Source organism: Stegostoma tigrinum, chromosome 35 (genome assembly GCF_030684315.1).
Source record: "Stegostoma tigrinum isolate sSteTig4 chromosome 35, sSteTig4.hap1, whole genome shotgun sequence".
Lineage (NCBI taxonomy): Eukaryota > Metazoa > Chordata > Chondrichthyes > Orectolobiformes > Stegostomatidae > Stegostoma > Stegostoma tigrinum.
The window spans coordinates 9,832,721-9,848,248 of NC_081388.1; the positions used below are offsets into that span (position 1 = coordinate 9,832,721).

The following is a 15,528-nucleotide window of genomic DNA, read 5'->3' on the forward strand; positions in this document are numbered from 1 at the left end:
CAGGGCAGAGCTTCCTGCCCCTGATGGGCAGAATTTCCACTCTGATCCTAATAAGTTCTAGCAGTTTTATCACTGCAATGGCAGTGGGTGTGGCTAGGGTTGGATTCTTGAGGTGTGTTACTAGTGTCCTTACCTCTGATGCAGGAGGCCAGAGGTATGTAATGACAGGTTGATGTAAAAATATTCACTACCAGCATGTCCACGTTAATAACGCTCTGAGCAACTTTTAACCCGCAATTGGGAGTACAATTCGTTCCCCTTGTAAAATCCACACCATCGACTCTGATAGCGCAATCCACAGTATCACGCACTTTGTGTAAAAAAGTAGTGTTCGCTCCTAAATTTAACGCAGAATTTATTGCTGCCTCATTCTACACCCATCAATCTAACGGAACCATCTGCTCCAGTTTATTCTTTCATGTCCCTTCGCCCACCCACCAGCACAGCTGAAGCCAGGGCTCAAACCTGTCACTTTCTTGGTCTTTTTAATTATTCATCTCGAGAATTGACTGTTTGTCCCAAGCGGTCCTTGGGGACGACCTTCTACTTGAACATTCGCAGCCCATGTGGAGTAAGAGCTGCCGCATCATCTGGAAGAGAATGAGCTGCTGAAGTTCGACGTCAAATTCCACTTTCCCAGCCAATCCCCGACATTTCCCGACAGCCTCAGCTCACAAAAACAGCTTATTGATCCCAGTCTTGGGTATACTCAAATGGGACAGCTGGTTAGAAAGTGTAGGGCCAGGGGACTTGGTTTTATATGTGCCTTATTTTAAGATAAGGAGGAATTCTTCACCCAGGACCTTTGGAATTCTCTACCCGAGAGGGCTTTGGAAGCTCAATCATTGAGCAGAAATTGATAGGTCATCTGGAGATGACCTTAATGACATTAAAGGATTGGCGATTTTGCTGTAGACGATAAGCCACAATTTAGTTGAATGGCTCAATGAGTTGAATGGACCACTCCAGTTCCTATGTTTCTATGATCCCATATTCAACAACTGACCGCTCACAGCTTTCTGGGATAGTGATTTCCAAATATTCACAACCAGCTGAGATACTTCTCCGCCCCTCAGTCCAAAAGGATTGGAATCTTCATCTTGAGATACTGGTGAAATGTAATCACGTCAGGAATGCCATGACTTACAGAGGAACTCCGAGCTGACAGAATTCCTCCACATTTGTCCATGCAGATGGTGGAGAATGAGGGGAGTAGTTTGCTGAAGAAGCCTTATACTCTAGATAAGAAACATTGCATATTTTCGAGCCCCCCCAGGTCGACATGTTTGCCCCCACTGCACTGGAAGTGCTTGGACTGCCGACTGAGATGGCCACAGCTCATGGTGAGTTGCGTTCCTGTCTGTTGCAGGTATGGATAAATGTCAGACAAAACCATGTGGGTCCAATGCGATCTGTCACAACACTCCAAGCAGGTTCTACTGCATCTGTGAGAATGGATACTACTCAACTGGAGACAGAAAGTTCCAGAATGCAGCAGCGGCCTCTTGTATAGGTAAATAAAAAACCACATACTTGCTAATTTTAAGCAATTCGAATGTGACCTATTGTCTTCCCCATGTTATCTTCCTCCTTCACCATTGTCATGGTGAGAGAACTGTCTAGTCATAGAGTCATACACAGAAACAGACCCTTCGGCCCAAGCAGCCCATGCCGAACATAATACCAAACTAATCTCGTCCCAACTGACTGCGCTTGGCCCCTATCCCTCCAAACCTTTCTTATTTATGAACTCTTTTAAATATCTTTTAAACATTGTAAGTGCACCCTCATCCACCACTTCCTCTGGAAATTAATTGCATACACAAACCACTCCATGAGTAAAACAAATTGCCTCTCATGTCCTTGTAAAATCTTTCTCTTCTCACCTTAAAAATGTGTCCCCTAGTTTAGAAATCCCCCACCCTAGGGAAGAAAAAACACCTACATTTCACATTATCTACATCCCTCGTGACTTTATAAACTTCAGTAAGGTCACCTTGCAATGTTCCAGTGAAAAAATTCCCAGCCTATCTATTCTCTCCTTTTAACACAAACCCCCCATTCCTGGCAACATCTTGGTAAATCTCTTCTGAGCCCTCCCCAGTTTAATAATGTCCTTTCTATAATAGGGCAACCACAACTGGACACAGTATTCCAGAAGAGGCCTCACCAATATCTTGTACAGCCTCAACATGACATCCCAACTCCTATGCTCAATAGTCTGAGCAATAGTGGCAAATGTGCTAAACATGATAAATACCTTCTGAGCCTCCCTATCTATATATAATGCAAACTTCAAAGAGTTATATACCTGAACCCTTAGGTCTCTCTGTTGTATTAGCTGGTCCAAAGCCCAACTTCTAATTGTATAAATCCTGCATTTGTTTGTTTTACCAAAATGCAATATCTCACATTTATCCAAATTAAACTCCATCTGCCACTCTTCATCCTATTGACCTAATAGTTCACAGTGTTGGGGCTATAATGTCACAGCATTCTTTTGCCATCCACTGGCTCTCCAAAGCACTTGAGAAATGTAAAGCCTTGGTTGACTTCCTCTCACTGACCTCACGGTGCATGCTCCACTGACCGGTATGACTAGCTAACTCAGCAAAGTTCATCTTTGCGGGGTGGGGAGAGACGTTTGTGGGGACAAATGTTAACCCTGGGAGACCCAGGAGTTGGAGCAATGGTGGTCTGGCAATGGGGTCTTTGGAAGTATCGGTGATTGTCACATCAACTAATCCTGTTTGCTAAACGCCTTTAGGAAGGCAAATCTGCCATCCTTATCTGGGCTGGTTACATAGGATTCCAGACTTACTGCCCAGTTGTGCTCTGAAATGACTGAGCAAGGCTCTCAGTTCAAAGGAAACTAGGAACAGGCAATAAAAGATGCTTGTGCCAACAACAGCTGCCATCCCATGAAAGAAAGACCTGTAGTTACAACTAAATATAACATGAAATCTAACCGGAGCTTTAGATTATTGCAGATTTTACCCACATCTATTCCTAACCACACACTTTTCCAAACTTTAAGGGCTGGCACGTTGAAATCACAGAGTTAAAAGGACAGCATCATAGAATTTAGCTGCCTGTGTTGAATTCAGAGTGTCATTGCTGGCATGTTATAGCTGGGAGTAAAGTCTATCATCCCTTCTCCCACTGCCAAGCAATTTCAGCCAACTCTGTTGATGCAGAAAGATTTTATGCCGATGTGTGCTGATATTGTCTTCCAGATTATGATGAGTGTCGCAACATTCAAACAGTATGCGGTAGCAATGCGACGTGTCACAACACAGCTGGTGGATTCTATTGCCTGTGTGACCAAGGGTTTGCCCGAGTATCTGGCCAGACCAAGTTTACAGGTTATGGAGCTGGGTGTAAAGGTGAGGAGGCTGGTCAGACCCTGGTTCAGTTTCCCTTTTAATTGTGCGGGTTCTGGAGGAAGGGGGGCAGCCTAAGAATATTTCAGCTGACCCCACTCAAGGGTTTGGTTTTAATAAGTCACTGAAGTGCCCTCGGGAACTTCAGGCTGATCCAGATACCAAATCTAATCAAACGTGGAGGTGAATCAGGCCAGCGGTGAAAGATGGCGCCTGAGAATCAGCAACCTGAACATTAGTCGGATCTGGTGAGGCGGCACTTGTTCTGAGCCATACATAAATGGGCATCTCTTTAAGCGAAATGTTTTCATTTTTCTCTTATTCTTAAACTATCAAAATGGCACCATGTTGTGGTGACAAATCAAAGTTTTTCACTGGAGTTTATTGTATTTCTCACCATAAGATACAAGTTGACAATAAAATCATTCATTCTCCAGAGCATATGGATAATGATGGGATAGTGTAGGGGGAGGGGCTTAGATTAGTTCACAGGTCGGCGCAACATTGAAGGCCGAAGGCCCTGTTCTGTGCTGTACTGTTCTATATTCTATGTTCTATGATACTTGCCTAGCAAAGATGGACCAATCCTGGCTCAGAAATGTGCCATGAACTCCACCCTCAGCTCCACTTTAACCCTGTTTTGGGAGGGCCAAGAGTTCCAATCTGCCCTTTGAAGAAATAATCTAATCCTAATCTTGCCCGAGCAGGTCGTTCAAAGGTTAAAAGTCTGACACTTTATTTGCACTTGTCTAACCACGGAAAATACTTCATCTAATCTATAACGATTGCAATCACCTCAATTAGTGCACCAGTTTAGCTTCTATATTGAGTACAAAATGCCCTTATAATTCAGGGGTGACATGTTGGCTCAGTGGTTAGCCTGTGACCTGGGGCCTCAGTCTGATTCCACCCTCAGGCTGCTGTCTGTGTGGAGTTTGCATGTTCTCTTTGTGTCTGCGTGGGTTTCCTCTGGGTGCTCTGGTTTCCTCCCACAGTCCAAAGATGTGCAGGTTAGGGTGGATTGGCCATGCTAAATTGCCCCAAGTGTGCAAGGATATGCAGGCTAAGTTGGTTAGGGATGGGAAATACAGGGTACAGGGATGGGATGGGCCTTGGTGGGATGCTCTTCAGCAGGTCAGTATGGACTCAAAGGGCTGAATCAGCTGTTCCCACACTGTAGGGATTCTATGAATTCAATCATTTCAGTCCACGTGTTACTCAGGCAGTGGGTATCTCATGGAACAGTGGATGGTGCACTCCCCTGATGTAAAGATTCTCAATTTAAACTCTTGGCCAAGGACATGCACTCAGAACAAAGCCAAACAGGCTAATCAACATCTACAAATTGTTCCAATAGATATTGGACAGGCAGTAAAAGTGGGACAGCCTCTTGGTCAGCTCTGGCAATGCAGAGTGATGGGCCAAATGGCCTGTTTCTATACTGCTCATTCTATGCCTGTGAAGAGACAATCAGAAGGGATGATTGTGGGAGAAATAATTCGACATTCCCTCTTCTATGTCACTGACAACTGTTCAAATGATCCTCAGAAAGGTTTTAAATCATATCATTTTTCTTGTGTGTTAACATTATATTCAAGCAGAGCAGAGATCTTGCTCCGGTAATGTGTTTGTGCTGTAAGAGCCTAATCAATTCCAGTAAACCCAATCAGAGGGTCTGACTGCCTCTCCCCACTCTGGGCCAGGATAGGGTTAAGCAGCCTACAGATATGACAGGGCCCAGCTGAGGGTAATGAATGGTCTCTCTTCTCCATCGCAGATATCGATGAGTGCCTCCAAGACCCCTGCCGAGCTGACAGTGTCTGCCAGAATTTAAACGGAAGCTACATTTGTATTCCTCAGCCAGGATTGATCTCACCAAACGTTAACAAAGTCATTCAGAGTAAGAAAATCCAAAATTAGTCGAAGAAAAATGCAATTACAAATAATTTTAAAGTTTAGAGTGGAAGAACTTTTGTGAGACTAAATATGGTCACCCACTTTAACAGATCAGCCCAGCTTCTCAACCTGCCCGCGACTCCTTCAGTTTCCAAACAAATATCTTCTTGATTGGGTTTTCTTCATCTTCATCCTCTTCGATGCCACAATCCCTGATTATTGATACCGCAACACCCTACAGTAAAACACAACTCTGATTTCAGTTCCGAGCACGGACGTTCGTCCAAGCAGGGATCATTTCGAAGGTATCAGGGGTGTGTTCAGGGGATGTTCATTCAAATCCCAGCCGTGGCAGACGGTGAAATTCTAATTCAATAAAAATCTGGGATATTAAGGCTGACCATGTTAATAGTCATCAAGATTCCTCTTTTTTAAATTTTAATTCATTCATGGGATGAGGGCATCATTGACCAGGCCAGCATTTATTGCCCATCCCTAATTGCCCAGAGGGCAGATAAGACTCAACCACATTGCTGTGTGTCTGGAGTCACATGTAGGCCAGACCAGGTAAGGATGGCATTTTCCTTCCTTAAAGGACCAGCTGGGTTTTTGTGACAATTGACAATGAATTCATGGTCATCATTAAACTCTTAATTACAGGTTTGTTTTTTTTTTAATTGGGCTCAAATTCCACTATCTGCTGTGGCAGAGATTTGAACCCAGATCCGTGGAGCATTACCTGGACCTCCGGGTAAACAGTCCAGCAATAATACTACTTGTCTCCCTTGGTTCGCTATGTGCCTTAGGGAGGGAAATCCTTACCCAGTCCGGCCTACATGTGGTCCCAGACTCACTGCAATGTAATTGAGTTTTAAGTGGCCTCTGGCAATTGGGGGATGGGCAATAAATGCTGGACTAGCTAATAGTGACTACATCCTATAAACAACTGGGGAAAATAATGCCCAGCTAAAAGCCCTCAATATGTTGGGCAGGGAGCATTTGCTCATTTTCAGGCAGACATGTGCTACCTGGCATATCGATGAAGTCAGAGATTGGCACTCACATGTGAAACTGGCTTTTGGTCCTTTGCACCCATAGCTAAGAGGATGATTACCCACCCTGAGGCCTCCACGACTAGTCTGGTGTGCCCTGAAGCAATTTTAGCACACAGGAAAACCAGGCCGACACCGGGTCTAACAGGCCTCCCTTAAAGCACATCTGCAGATTGGAGCCAACATTGGCTGGGAAGAGTCGACAGAGTCAAGCTAAAAGAAAAACTGAATGTGAGGGCATCGATTTAAAATCTTGCACAGACGCAGCAAGAGGGATGTGAGAAACTAAGCATTTGCACTCAGTCAGTAGTTTAGGTTCTGGAATGTACTACCTGGAAATGTGATGGAGGTAAATTCAACCAAGGCATTCAGGAGAGGCATTGGTGGGTTATTTGGGTGGAATTGTTGTACAGTGATATGGGGTAAAGCCAGGATATTGGCTCTGGGCAATGGAACTAGTACAGGCACAATGGGTGGAATGGCCTCTTTCTGTGCCATGACAATTATGGCTGGCACAGTGCCTCAGTGGTTAGCGCTGCTGCCTCACAGTGCCGCAGACCCAGGTTTGATCCCATTCTCGGGCGACTGTCTGTGTGGAGTTTGCACGTTCTCCCCGTGTCTGCGTGGGTTTCCTCCCACAGTCCAAAGGTGTGCAGGGTAGGGTCGATTGGCCACGGTAGATGTGGCATTAGTAGATACCATGGGTGGCTGGATCCGGGTGGGATGCTCTACAAAGGGTCTGTGTGGACTGAAGAGGCCAAATGGCCTCCTCCCGCACTTTGAGGGCCAGCAGGAGTAGGGCATCTCATCCTGACCCAACAGGTACAACAACACACACACACACATATACACACTCTCTCTCACACACACACACAGACACACACACACACAACACACATACAACACACACACACACAACTCACACACACACGACACACACACATACACATACACACACACACATACACACACACACACACACACACACACACACACACACAAATCTATTGGCTCTTAATCCAGAAAGTTGGGTTTTAGCTTCTGTTGCTGTTGCTCGGTAACACAGACCTGTGCGCCAGGCATCGCTGACGTTTAATAAATGTGTCACTGTGGCCGATAGGTAGTGAGGTTCTTCCGTTAGTCGCAGATGGTTTACTCGGACACAAAATGGGACCAAGAAAATCCGAGATCTCAGGTGGGATAGAGGGTGTCAGTGGCAGGGCCTGGCCTGAGATCAAAAAATATCAAGTCAACCCCTGCGCGACACAATTGAACTTCCATTACAGATTCGGCAGCAGTCAACGTAATGAGTTGAAAAATTGTGTTTCTAAATGCTGTAAAACCTCGGGTTGTTACGCCCAGCTTGCTAATTGGCCATTGTCCTCTTCACAGGTCCATTTTTGCAATGTCTAGCTGTCCTCCTGAAAGACCAATCCATTATCGATAAGTGTTACTCCCAGCATCAAGCAGGATCACAGGTACTGTCACATCCACCCATGTGCTTGTGTCACAAGGCTTTGAATTCACTGGCTATCTCTAATCAGTCCTTGCTTTTCCAAATGCATGTAAATCCTATCCCTCAAAATCGCCTCCAACTACTTAACTACCCCTGATGTAAGGATCACCAGTCTGTGGTTCCTTGCCTTTTCCTTACCACCTTTCTTAAATAATTGCACCACATCAGCCAACCTCCAGTACCCCAGCACCTCATTAGTGGCTAAATATCTCAGCAAAGGGCCCGACAATCTCTTCTCAAAAAGTTCTGGCAAACACCTGATTAGGTCCTTGGGATTTATCTACCTCTATGTGTTTTAAGAACTCCAGCACTTCCTCTTCTGTAATATCAACTCTTTTCAAGGCATTACTATATATTTCTCCAAGTTCTTTAGCTTTCATGTCCTTCTCCACAGTAAGTACTGATGCAAAATATTTGTTTTGTATCTTATCCAATTCCTGTTGGCCCACACATAGATAGCCATGTGATTTTTTAAAGGGCGCTATTCTCTCCTTAGAAACTCTTTTGTCATTGATGTATTTATAGAATCGCTTTGGATTCTCCTTAATTCTATTTACCTAAGCGGCCTCGTGTCCCCTTTTTGCCCTCCTTATTTTCCTCTTAAGTAAATCTGCTTCTTTTTAGGTTTTAGACTGTTTTAGTACATCTTCTCACTTTGCCTTCGATTCCTTAAGTCTCCAAAAGAAATTCCAGCTGTATCTTGTCTCTGCATCTGCATCTATTTCTGATCAGAACCAAGCCTAACAATATCTTCACTGAGCTTCCTTTCTGTTTCTTTGTCATGAAGACTACAGTTGATCAACTTTGCTCCCTCATCAAGCCAACGCTCACGTTTGCAGAAAATATGTGCCGAGGCAAGGAGAACGCCAGAACAGAACACAGCCATGTCACATTAAAAGTAAGTTTATAAAGCATCATAACCTTAGCATTAACGAAGAACGTGCCACCTTCACACCTCGTCTTGCATTTGATGGATGTCAAATGAAATAGCGGATATTTCTCAAAGGGTTAGAGGCTGGGAAATGTTGATGGTCAAATTGGATGTCCTTGACCATGAGTCACCAAAACCAGCATTCAGGTACAAAAAGCAATTAAGAAAGTTACTGGTAAGTTAGTTTTTATTACCAGATGACTTGAATGTGGGGGTAAAGATGTCTAGCTGTAGTTGTATGGGGCCTTATTAAGTCATGTGTGTATTGTACGCAGCTTTGGTCTCCTTCCCCAAGGACAGGTAGAATTACCATAGAAGGAGTGCAGGTTCACCAGACCAGTTTTTGGGATGGAACGATTGTCCCATGATGAAAGATTCAATAAACTTGGTCTATATCATCTGAGGTTTAGAAAAGTAGGAGGCCACATTTAGAATACTCTGTTCAGTTCTGGTCTCCCTGCTATAGGAAATATGTTGTTAAAGGTGCAGAAGAGATTTACAAGGCTGTTGCCAGCATTGGAGGGTTTGAGCTATAGGGCGAGGCTGAATAGGCTGGGGTTATTTTCCTGGAGTGTCAGAGGCTGATGGGTGACCTTATAGAGGTTTACAAAATCATGAGGGGCAGGGATAGGGTGAATAGTCAAGGTCTTTTCCTCAAGGTAGGGGACTCTAAAACAAGAGGACATAGGTTTAAAGTAAGAGGGCAAAAATTTGAAACGGACCTAAGGGGTAACTTTTTCACACAGAAGGTGGTGCATGCATGGAATGAGCTGCCAGGGGACTTGGTGGAGGCTGGTACAATTATGATACTTAAAAGACATCTGCATGGGTATGTGGATAGGAAGGGTTTAGAGGGATATGAGCGTAATGCTGGCAAATGGGACTAGATTAATTTAGGATATCTGGTCAGCATGGACAAGTTGGACTGAAGGGTCTGTTTCTGTGCTGTACAGCTTTGTGACTGTATTGGTCAGGCAATGACTCCAGGTCATTATCACCCTCCAGCTGAAAACAATTCCCATTGATTCCTCCCTCAAACTCCTACATCTTGCCCCAAATCAATTCCCTGGATAATGGACCCTGGAACAAGAATAACAGGTCCTTCCTAGACACTTTAGCTAGACCGTCTCATAAGTTTATAAGCTGTAGTTAGGTCCTCCCTTCAGTCCTTTCTGTTGTAAAGGCAGCAAGCATAGACTTTTGGAGGAACGTTTGATCATTTTGGTTGTCCTGCAGAATCCTCCCCAAGGTATCCACTGGATGTATCTCAGTTCTTCCAAGCATTGTCCCGTCAGTCATTAAAGCTGAGGGGACATCGCCGAAGAGGTTTGGCAATGATCCGTAATGGCTTCCTCAAGTTGTGTGGCAATGGAATTGTGAAGTTGATCTCGATCGCCAAATTGTTGCTGATTTCCCCAGAGTTTGCCAATGTACGGGTCAAGAATTAACCTTGCATCGTAAAAGAGGGTTGACTAACTGAAGTAGGTGTATAAAAAATTTCTGAAAGCTAGGAGGCTATGTTGGGACATGAAGGACTGAATTGCCTCCTTCTGCCTCACACCACAGCACCAAAGATTGTATCTGTCCTCACCAAGACTCAGATGGAATGGATCTCAAGGAAAACTTATTGAGCAGGGCAGTGAATGTTTACACTGAAGTTTTCATGAAAGGAGCAGGGGGAGAAAACTGGTGCTTTAAAATAATTACATCTCATCTGCAGAATGTCATGAGCTTTGGAAACCAGTTCTTCGATGACAATTCCATGCTGGAGGATGTGGACAATGAACATCAACTACAATCAACCTCGGTGTTCATGAACGCCATGGAAAGTTTCACCCTAAATGCAGCTTTGGCCTTACCTAGCCAAAAGACCAACAGCATGACAACGCCATATTTAGGTACAGTCGAAACATTGCAAATATCTTCATAGCTGTTTTTGTTTTGAAATTTAGAGTAATAACTCAGTGTAAGAGACGCAGGGTCATGAAACCAAATGGATGTGGGGAGTGGGTGGGAAAGTGGAATTGAGGCAGTACACCAGCTATGATTGTATTGAATGGGAGAGCAGGCTTGTTGGGCCGAATGGTCTATCCCTGCTCCAATTTTTTAATCTCTTACGTAAGGGAGAGCTGGCAAATTCTCTCTGGTGTCTTATATAAGAACACAGGAGATATCAGCTTGATCGTTCAAGTCTGTTCCACCATTGAACAGGAGCATGGTTCTTACTCCACTTCAGTGCCATCTTCCTGCAGTATGCCCACATTCCCTGATTCCCTCAGTCCTGAAAAATCTAACATCATCTGTCCTGAACATGTTCAATGACTGAGTACCAATGATCCTCTGTCATAGAGAACAACGATTATCCAAGTTTCCCTATCTAAACTAGTCCCGTTTGCTTGCAATTGGCCTATAAACCTCCAAACCTTTCCTATCCATCTACCTGCACAACCGTCTTTTAAATGTTACACCTTTATTCTACATCTGCCACTTCCTCTGGCAGCTCATTCCACATACAAAATATCTTCTGTGTGAGAAAATTGTCCCTTAGGTCCATTTTAAATCTTTCTGCTCTCACCTTAAAACTAGGACCCCTACTTTTGAACTCCCACATCCTAGGGAAAAGACCTTTGCTACTCACCTTACCGATGAACCTCAAGGTTTTGTAAACCTCTATAAGGTCACCCCTCAATCTCCTGTACTCCAGGCAGAAATGTCCCAGCCTATCCAGCCTTTTAGGGCCTGAACCTGCCTTCCCTGCCTTTACCACAACAACCACACACCAGGCCTTGTGGTCACAAAAGTGGTACCACTAAGAATGCATTGCCAACCATTAATGGTCCCCATTATACATTATCCCAGGCTGGCAATGATCCAGTACTTTATCTGCACAACTGTTTCTCGTTCTACCTCTGGGCTCATCTCCACCTATCATTTACTCTTCCCAAATCCCCACAACTGACCTTCAACCTTTCCTAACCACAATCAGTTCTGAGGAAGGGTCTCTGGACCCAAAACGTTAACTCTCCACTGATGCTGCCAGGCCTGCTTCCGTGGTCACAGTTTCCGTGACCACTGTTTCCATGGTCTGTGCTTTGCTTGCCGTTCTCTCCAAGAGCAGCCACTGCCCTAGGAACTGATTTCTTATAAACTATTGCTCCTGGTGCTGTGCTAAGAGAGCTCTGGGCTTTTGGGCTGGTGCTCTGGCCTGCTGACAGGTCCCATTTCCGAATCATGCTCCCTGGACCACCAGAAAACCAAGAGGGAAACTGCCCTGAGTCCCATCAGGGATGGGGATAACAAGATCCCATGAAAGCTGAGTCATGAATGGAGGCAAGGATTTGTTTAGGGGAATGAGACTAAAGGTGCAATAAACTCTCAGAGAATCTTCTATTCCAAACATCTTCTGAACTAACAGTGAGATGGAGTGTCAGTTTTAAGCAGCTTTACTACCATGTTGTAGCCAGTACCACAAAGTCTGCCAGGCCAGTCTTAAAGGGAAGGTTACAGGGGCCCCAGTCAACAAGCTTTGACTCATAGAATCCCAACAGTGTGGACTATTTGAGTCCAGGCTGACCTTCCAAGGTGTAAGCCACCCACATTCATCACCCCACCCCCACCCAACTTATCACTGTAACTCCAAATTTCCCATGACTAATCCACCTAGGCTACACATCCCTGGACACTATGTGGCAACTTAGCATGGCCAATCCACCCTAACTTGCACATCTTTGGAATGTGGGAATAAACCCACGCAGATACAGGGAGAGAACCTGCAAACTCCACACAGACAGTCGCCTGAATCTGGGATTGAACCTGGCACTGTGAGGCAGCAGTGCTAACTATTGAGCCACCATGAATGACTTACCAGGTTGTGAAAGCAAGGCCAGCAGGAGTACACAATATGACCTCTCTGTTATTATAAAGCTGTCAGAGCAGCCACGAGATGACCCGATAGTGGGACATGTTATCCACAGACACAAGTAGATGAGTTTGTCACATTTACAACTGACCTGAACGACAGGGTTTTTTAAAATCTAACTTGTAGATCTTGATGTTCGCATCATCCAAACGAAGGATCATTCAAATATACCTGACAAAATAACCCTTCACGCGAATGAAAACACAATGGATGCTTATTCACGGACAGTGACCAAGGGAGAAGTTAGAGGTGAGCTTTCATTTCTTTTGGGCTTTTCATTTCTTTTGGGCTTTGCTTCAGTGTTGCCTATTTACCTGTTTTGGTAGACTTGGGCATCAACCTTTGCCAACATTTCAAGGTTAAAAATCTTGCATTGATATTATACCGTTTGTGACCTTAAGATGTCCCAGTGTCACAAAGCAGTCATGGGATATTGTAATGTAGGAAATGCAGCAGCCAGGTTGTGTGTGACTAACTGGAATCTGACAATAACCAGATCATCTACTTTAGCAACACTGAGCGATGAACATTAGTCAAGTCACCAGGAGAAATAGATAGCGCTCTTTTTCTTCAAAGCTGGACTGTGGGATCTTTCATCTCCAAAGAACCAAACGTCTGGTTACTATTTTATTGAAGAGGTGGCATCCCCTGACAGCACAGCACCTCTTCAGTGGATCTCACATTCAAGTCTCTGGAGTAGGACTTGAAACCGCAGCCTTCTAATGGGAATGTAGGAATTTGGAGCAGGAGTAGGCCACTCAGCCCATCAATCTTGCTCCGCCTTTCAGCTGGCCTTCCATATCTCTTGATATCTTTCATACCCTTTTGAGAATGCTACCCATTGGGGTGTGACTTATATTCTGTCGTTGGCAGGAAGCGGTTGTGTGTTATTCTTGCCGGTAAAGAAGCAGAGCTAACTTGCACTGTATTTTCTGACAAATATCTGGACAGGGCCTATCGCCGTTGCTTTCATCTCGTACGACCAACTGAATTTGCTCCAGAGCGGGGATTTCATCGAGAATGAAAGGTCTAGGCCTTACCAGTTGATCTCAGGAGTGGTGTCGGCCACAATCGGAAGCCTCAGATCTCACGAACTCAGCGAGGGAGTCAACATCACTCTGAAACACAAAAAGGTCTGAGGCGTTGCCACTACTGACTAGGCCCAGAGTGCAGAATAAACCCTGCCTCATGCCAAAGGGTTAAAGATAATGAGTGCCATGATGGTTTACTAACGCGATTGGAGCTTGCTCACATGTCTGCTGCCCATATCCTAACTCGCTCCATTATCCACGTGCTCACTGGTCCATATTGTACCCCTAACAATCCAGCAATACTTCTGTTTTTAAATTCTCATCCTTATTTACCAGTCTGTCCATGCCTTTGTCCACTTCCTGCGTTTATAATCCTCCAAAATCCATGCTTTCTTTTAAATTTGTTCATGGGATGTAGCATATTACTGACTGGACCCTCAGTTATTACTCAAGTTCCCAGAGAGGAGACAACCACTTCTAGGTTGTAGGTTTACACACAGATGTAGGCCAGGCCAGGTAAGGATGGAAGACTTCCTTCCCTGACAAACATTAGTGAGCCAGATAGGTTTCAATAAAAAATGACAGTGGCTACATATTTGCTATCAAGCTAGTTTTTAGTTCCAAATTTATTTTTTATTTAATTCAAATTCTGGTACTGCCATGATGGGATTTGAACCCAGGACAATCAATTAGCCCAATGACAATTCCAGCTGCCTCCTTCAAATCAGACCTCTTAAGTCATTTTCCCCTCTCTCTCAATCCATTTCCTTCGCACCACCACTTACATGTCACAAGCCATAGAGTGACAGAGTTATACAGCACTGAAGAGGCCAATCGACTCATCAAATCTGCACCAATAATCCCATTTCGCACACTAGGCCTGTAGCCTTGAATATTATGACACTTCAAGTGCTCGACTATGTACTTTTAAAAGGTTGTAGGTGTTAACAATGAGGGAATGACCGAACCCCTCTGATAGTTAAGCCAATACACAAGCCTCAATCTGCTATGATGGGAATAGAGATTGCCTTCTAATAATTACACTCAAAAGAGAATTACACCCAGAGAAGCTTGCCTTTTCCCTCTTAATCTATTAATAGAGTGGTTAAAAGAAATAAAATCCATGATCTCCACTTTACAAATAGCAAGAAACAATTTATTTTACCTAACCCAACAATGAACAAATTAACAAAATTACTAACAAACCAACAATTTCCCCTCAGACTCCTAACTACTCCCTCACTGGAAATTCAACTGGAATATAAACCCAATTAATAAGGCGCGATAAATTATAACTTGACATCTCCAAGTTTGCACAGACTGATGTCTGGAATATTTTATTGATTTTATAAGAAGAACGACTTTCTTCTGCTGATTCTCTCTGTAATTTCTTCAGTGGTGACTGTGAGCTAAAATACCATGGTATCTTTGATTAATTAGATGGGCTTTCTCTGAGAGCTGGTGGCAATTGTCTCTCTCTTACAGTTGAACAATTAGCTCTCTCTGATTTTCCAAATGCCCTAGTCTTAAACACCCATAATGACATCATAAAATTCTTATAATGTGATTAGTTTCAGGTTGTCAACACCATCAGATTTAAATTCAACAGGTCTTCTGTATCTAGGTGCTTTGTATAATTAATTGGCCAAGTTCAAACTTGGTATCTTGGTAAAACTGCTGCTTGGCTGTTCAATACAAAATGCTTCCCTTCGAGAACTCTCTGTGCACCTTCATTTATAAACTTCCAAGCACAGACAAAGCATAAGCTCTTAAAGACACCACAGTATGCTTTTCCCCATG

General features: G+C 44.0%; 1 protein-coding gene across 5 annotated transcripts in view; it reads left to right on the forward strand.

Moving 5' to 3' along the window:
• The window catches only part of LOC132206348 (adhesion G protein-coupled receptor E1-like), a 45,142-nt gene that overhangs the window by 9,942 nt on the left and 19,672 nt on the right, over nt 1-15,528 (forward strand). For 3 of the 5 annotated variants that reach the window (XM_059640035.1, XM_059640036.1, XM_059640038.1), the window contains 8 exons: nt 1,370-1,513; nt 3,237-3,386; nt 5,161-5,283; nt 7,724-7,809; nt 8,635-8,745; nt 10,499-10,676; nt 12,824-12,946; nt 13,649-13,830. In XM_059640035.1, the coding sequence (XP_059496018.1) occupies nt 1,370-1,513; nt 3,237-3,386; nt 5,161-5,283; nt 7,724-7,809; nt 8,635-8,745; nt 10,499-10,676; nt 12,824-12,946; nt 13,649-13,830 (1,097 nt within the window). The remainder of the gene's footprint in view (nt 1-1,369; nt 1,514-3,236; nt 3,387-5,160; nt 5,284-7,723; nt 7,810-8,634; nt 8,746-10,498; nt 10,677-12,823; nt 12,947-13,648; nt 13,831-15,528) is intronic. The other 2 variants (XM_059640037.1, XM_059640039.1) reach the window with 2 other exon arrangements.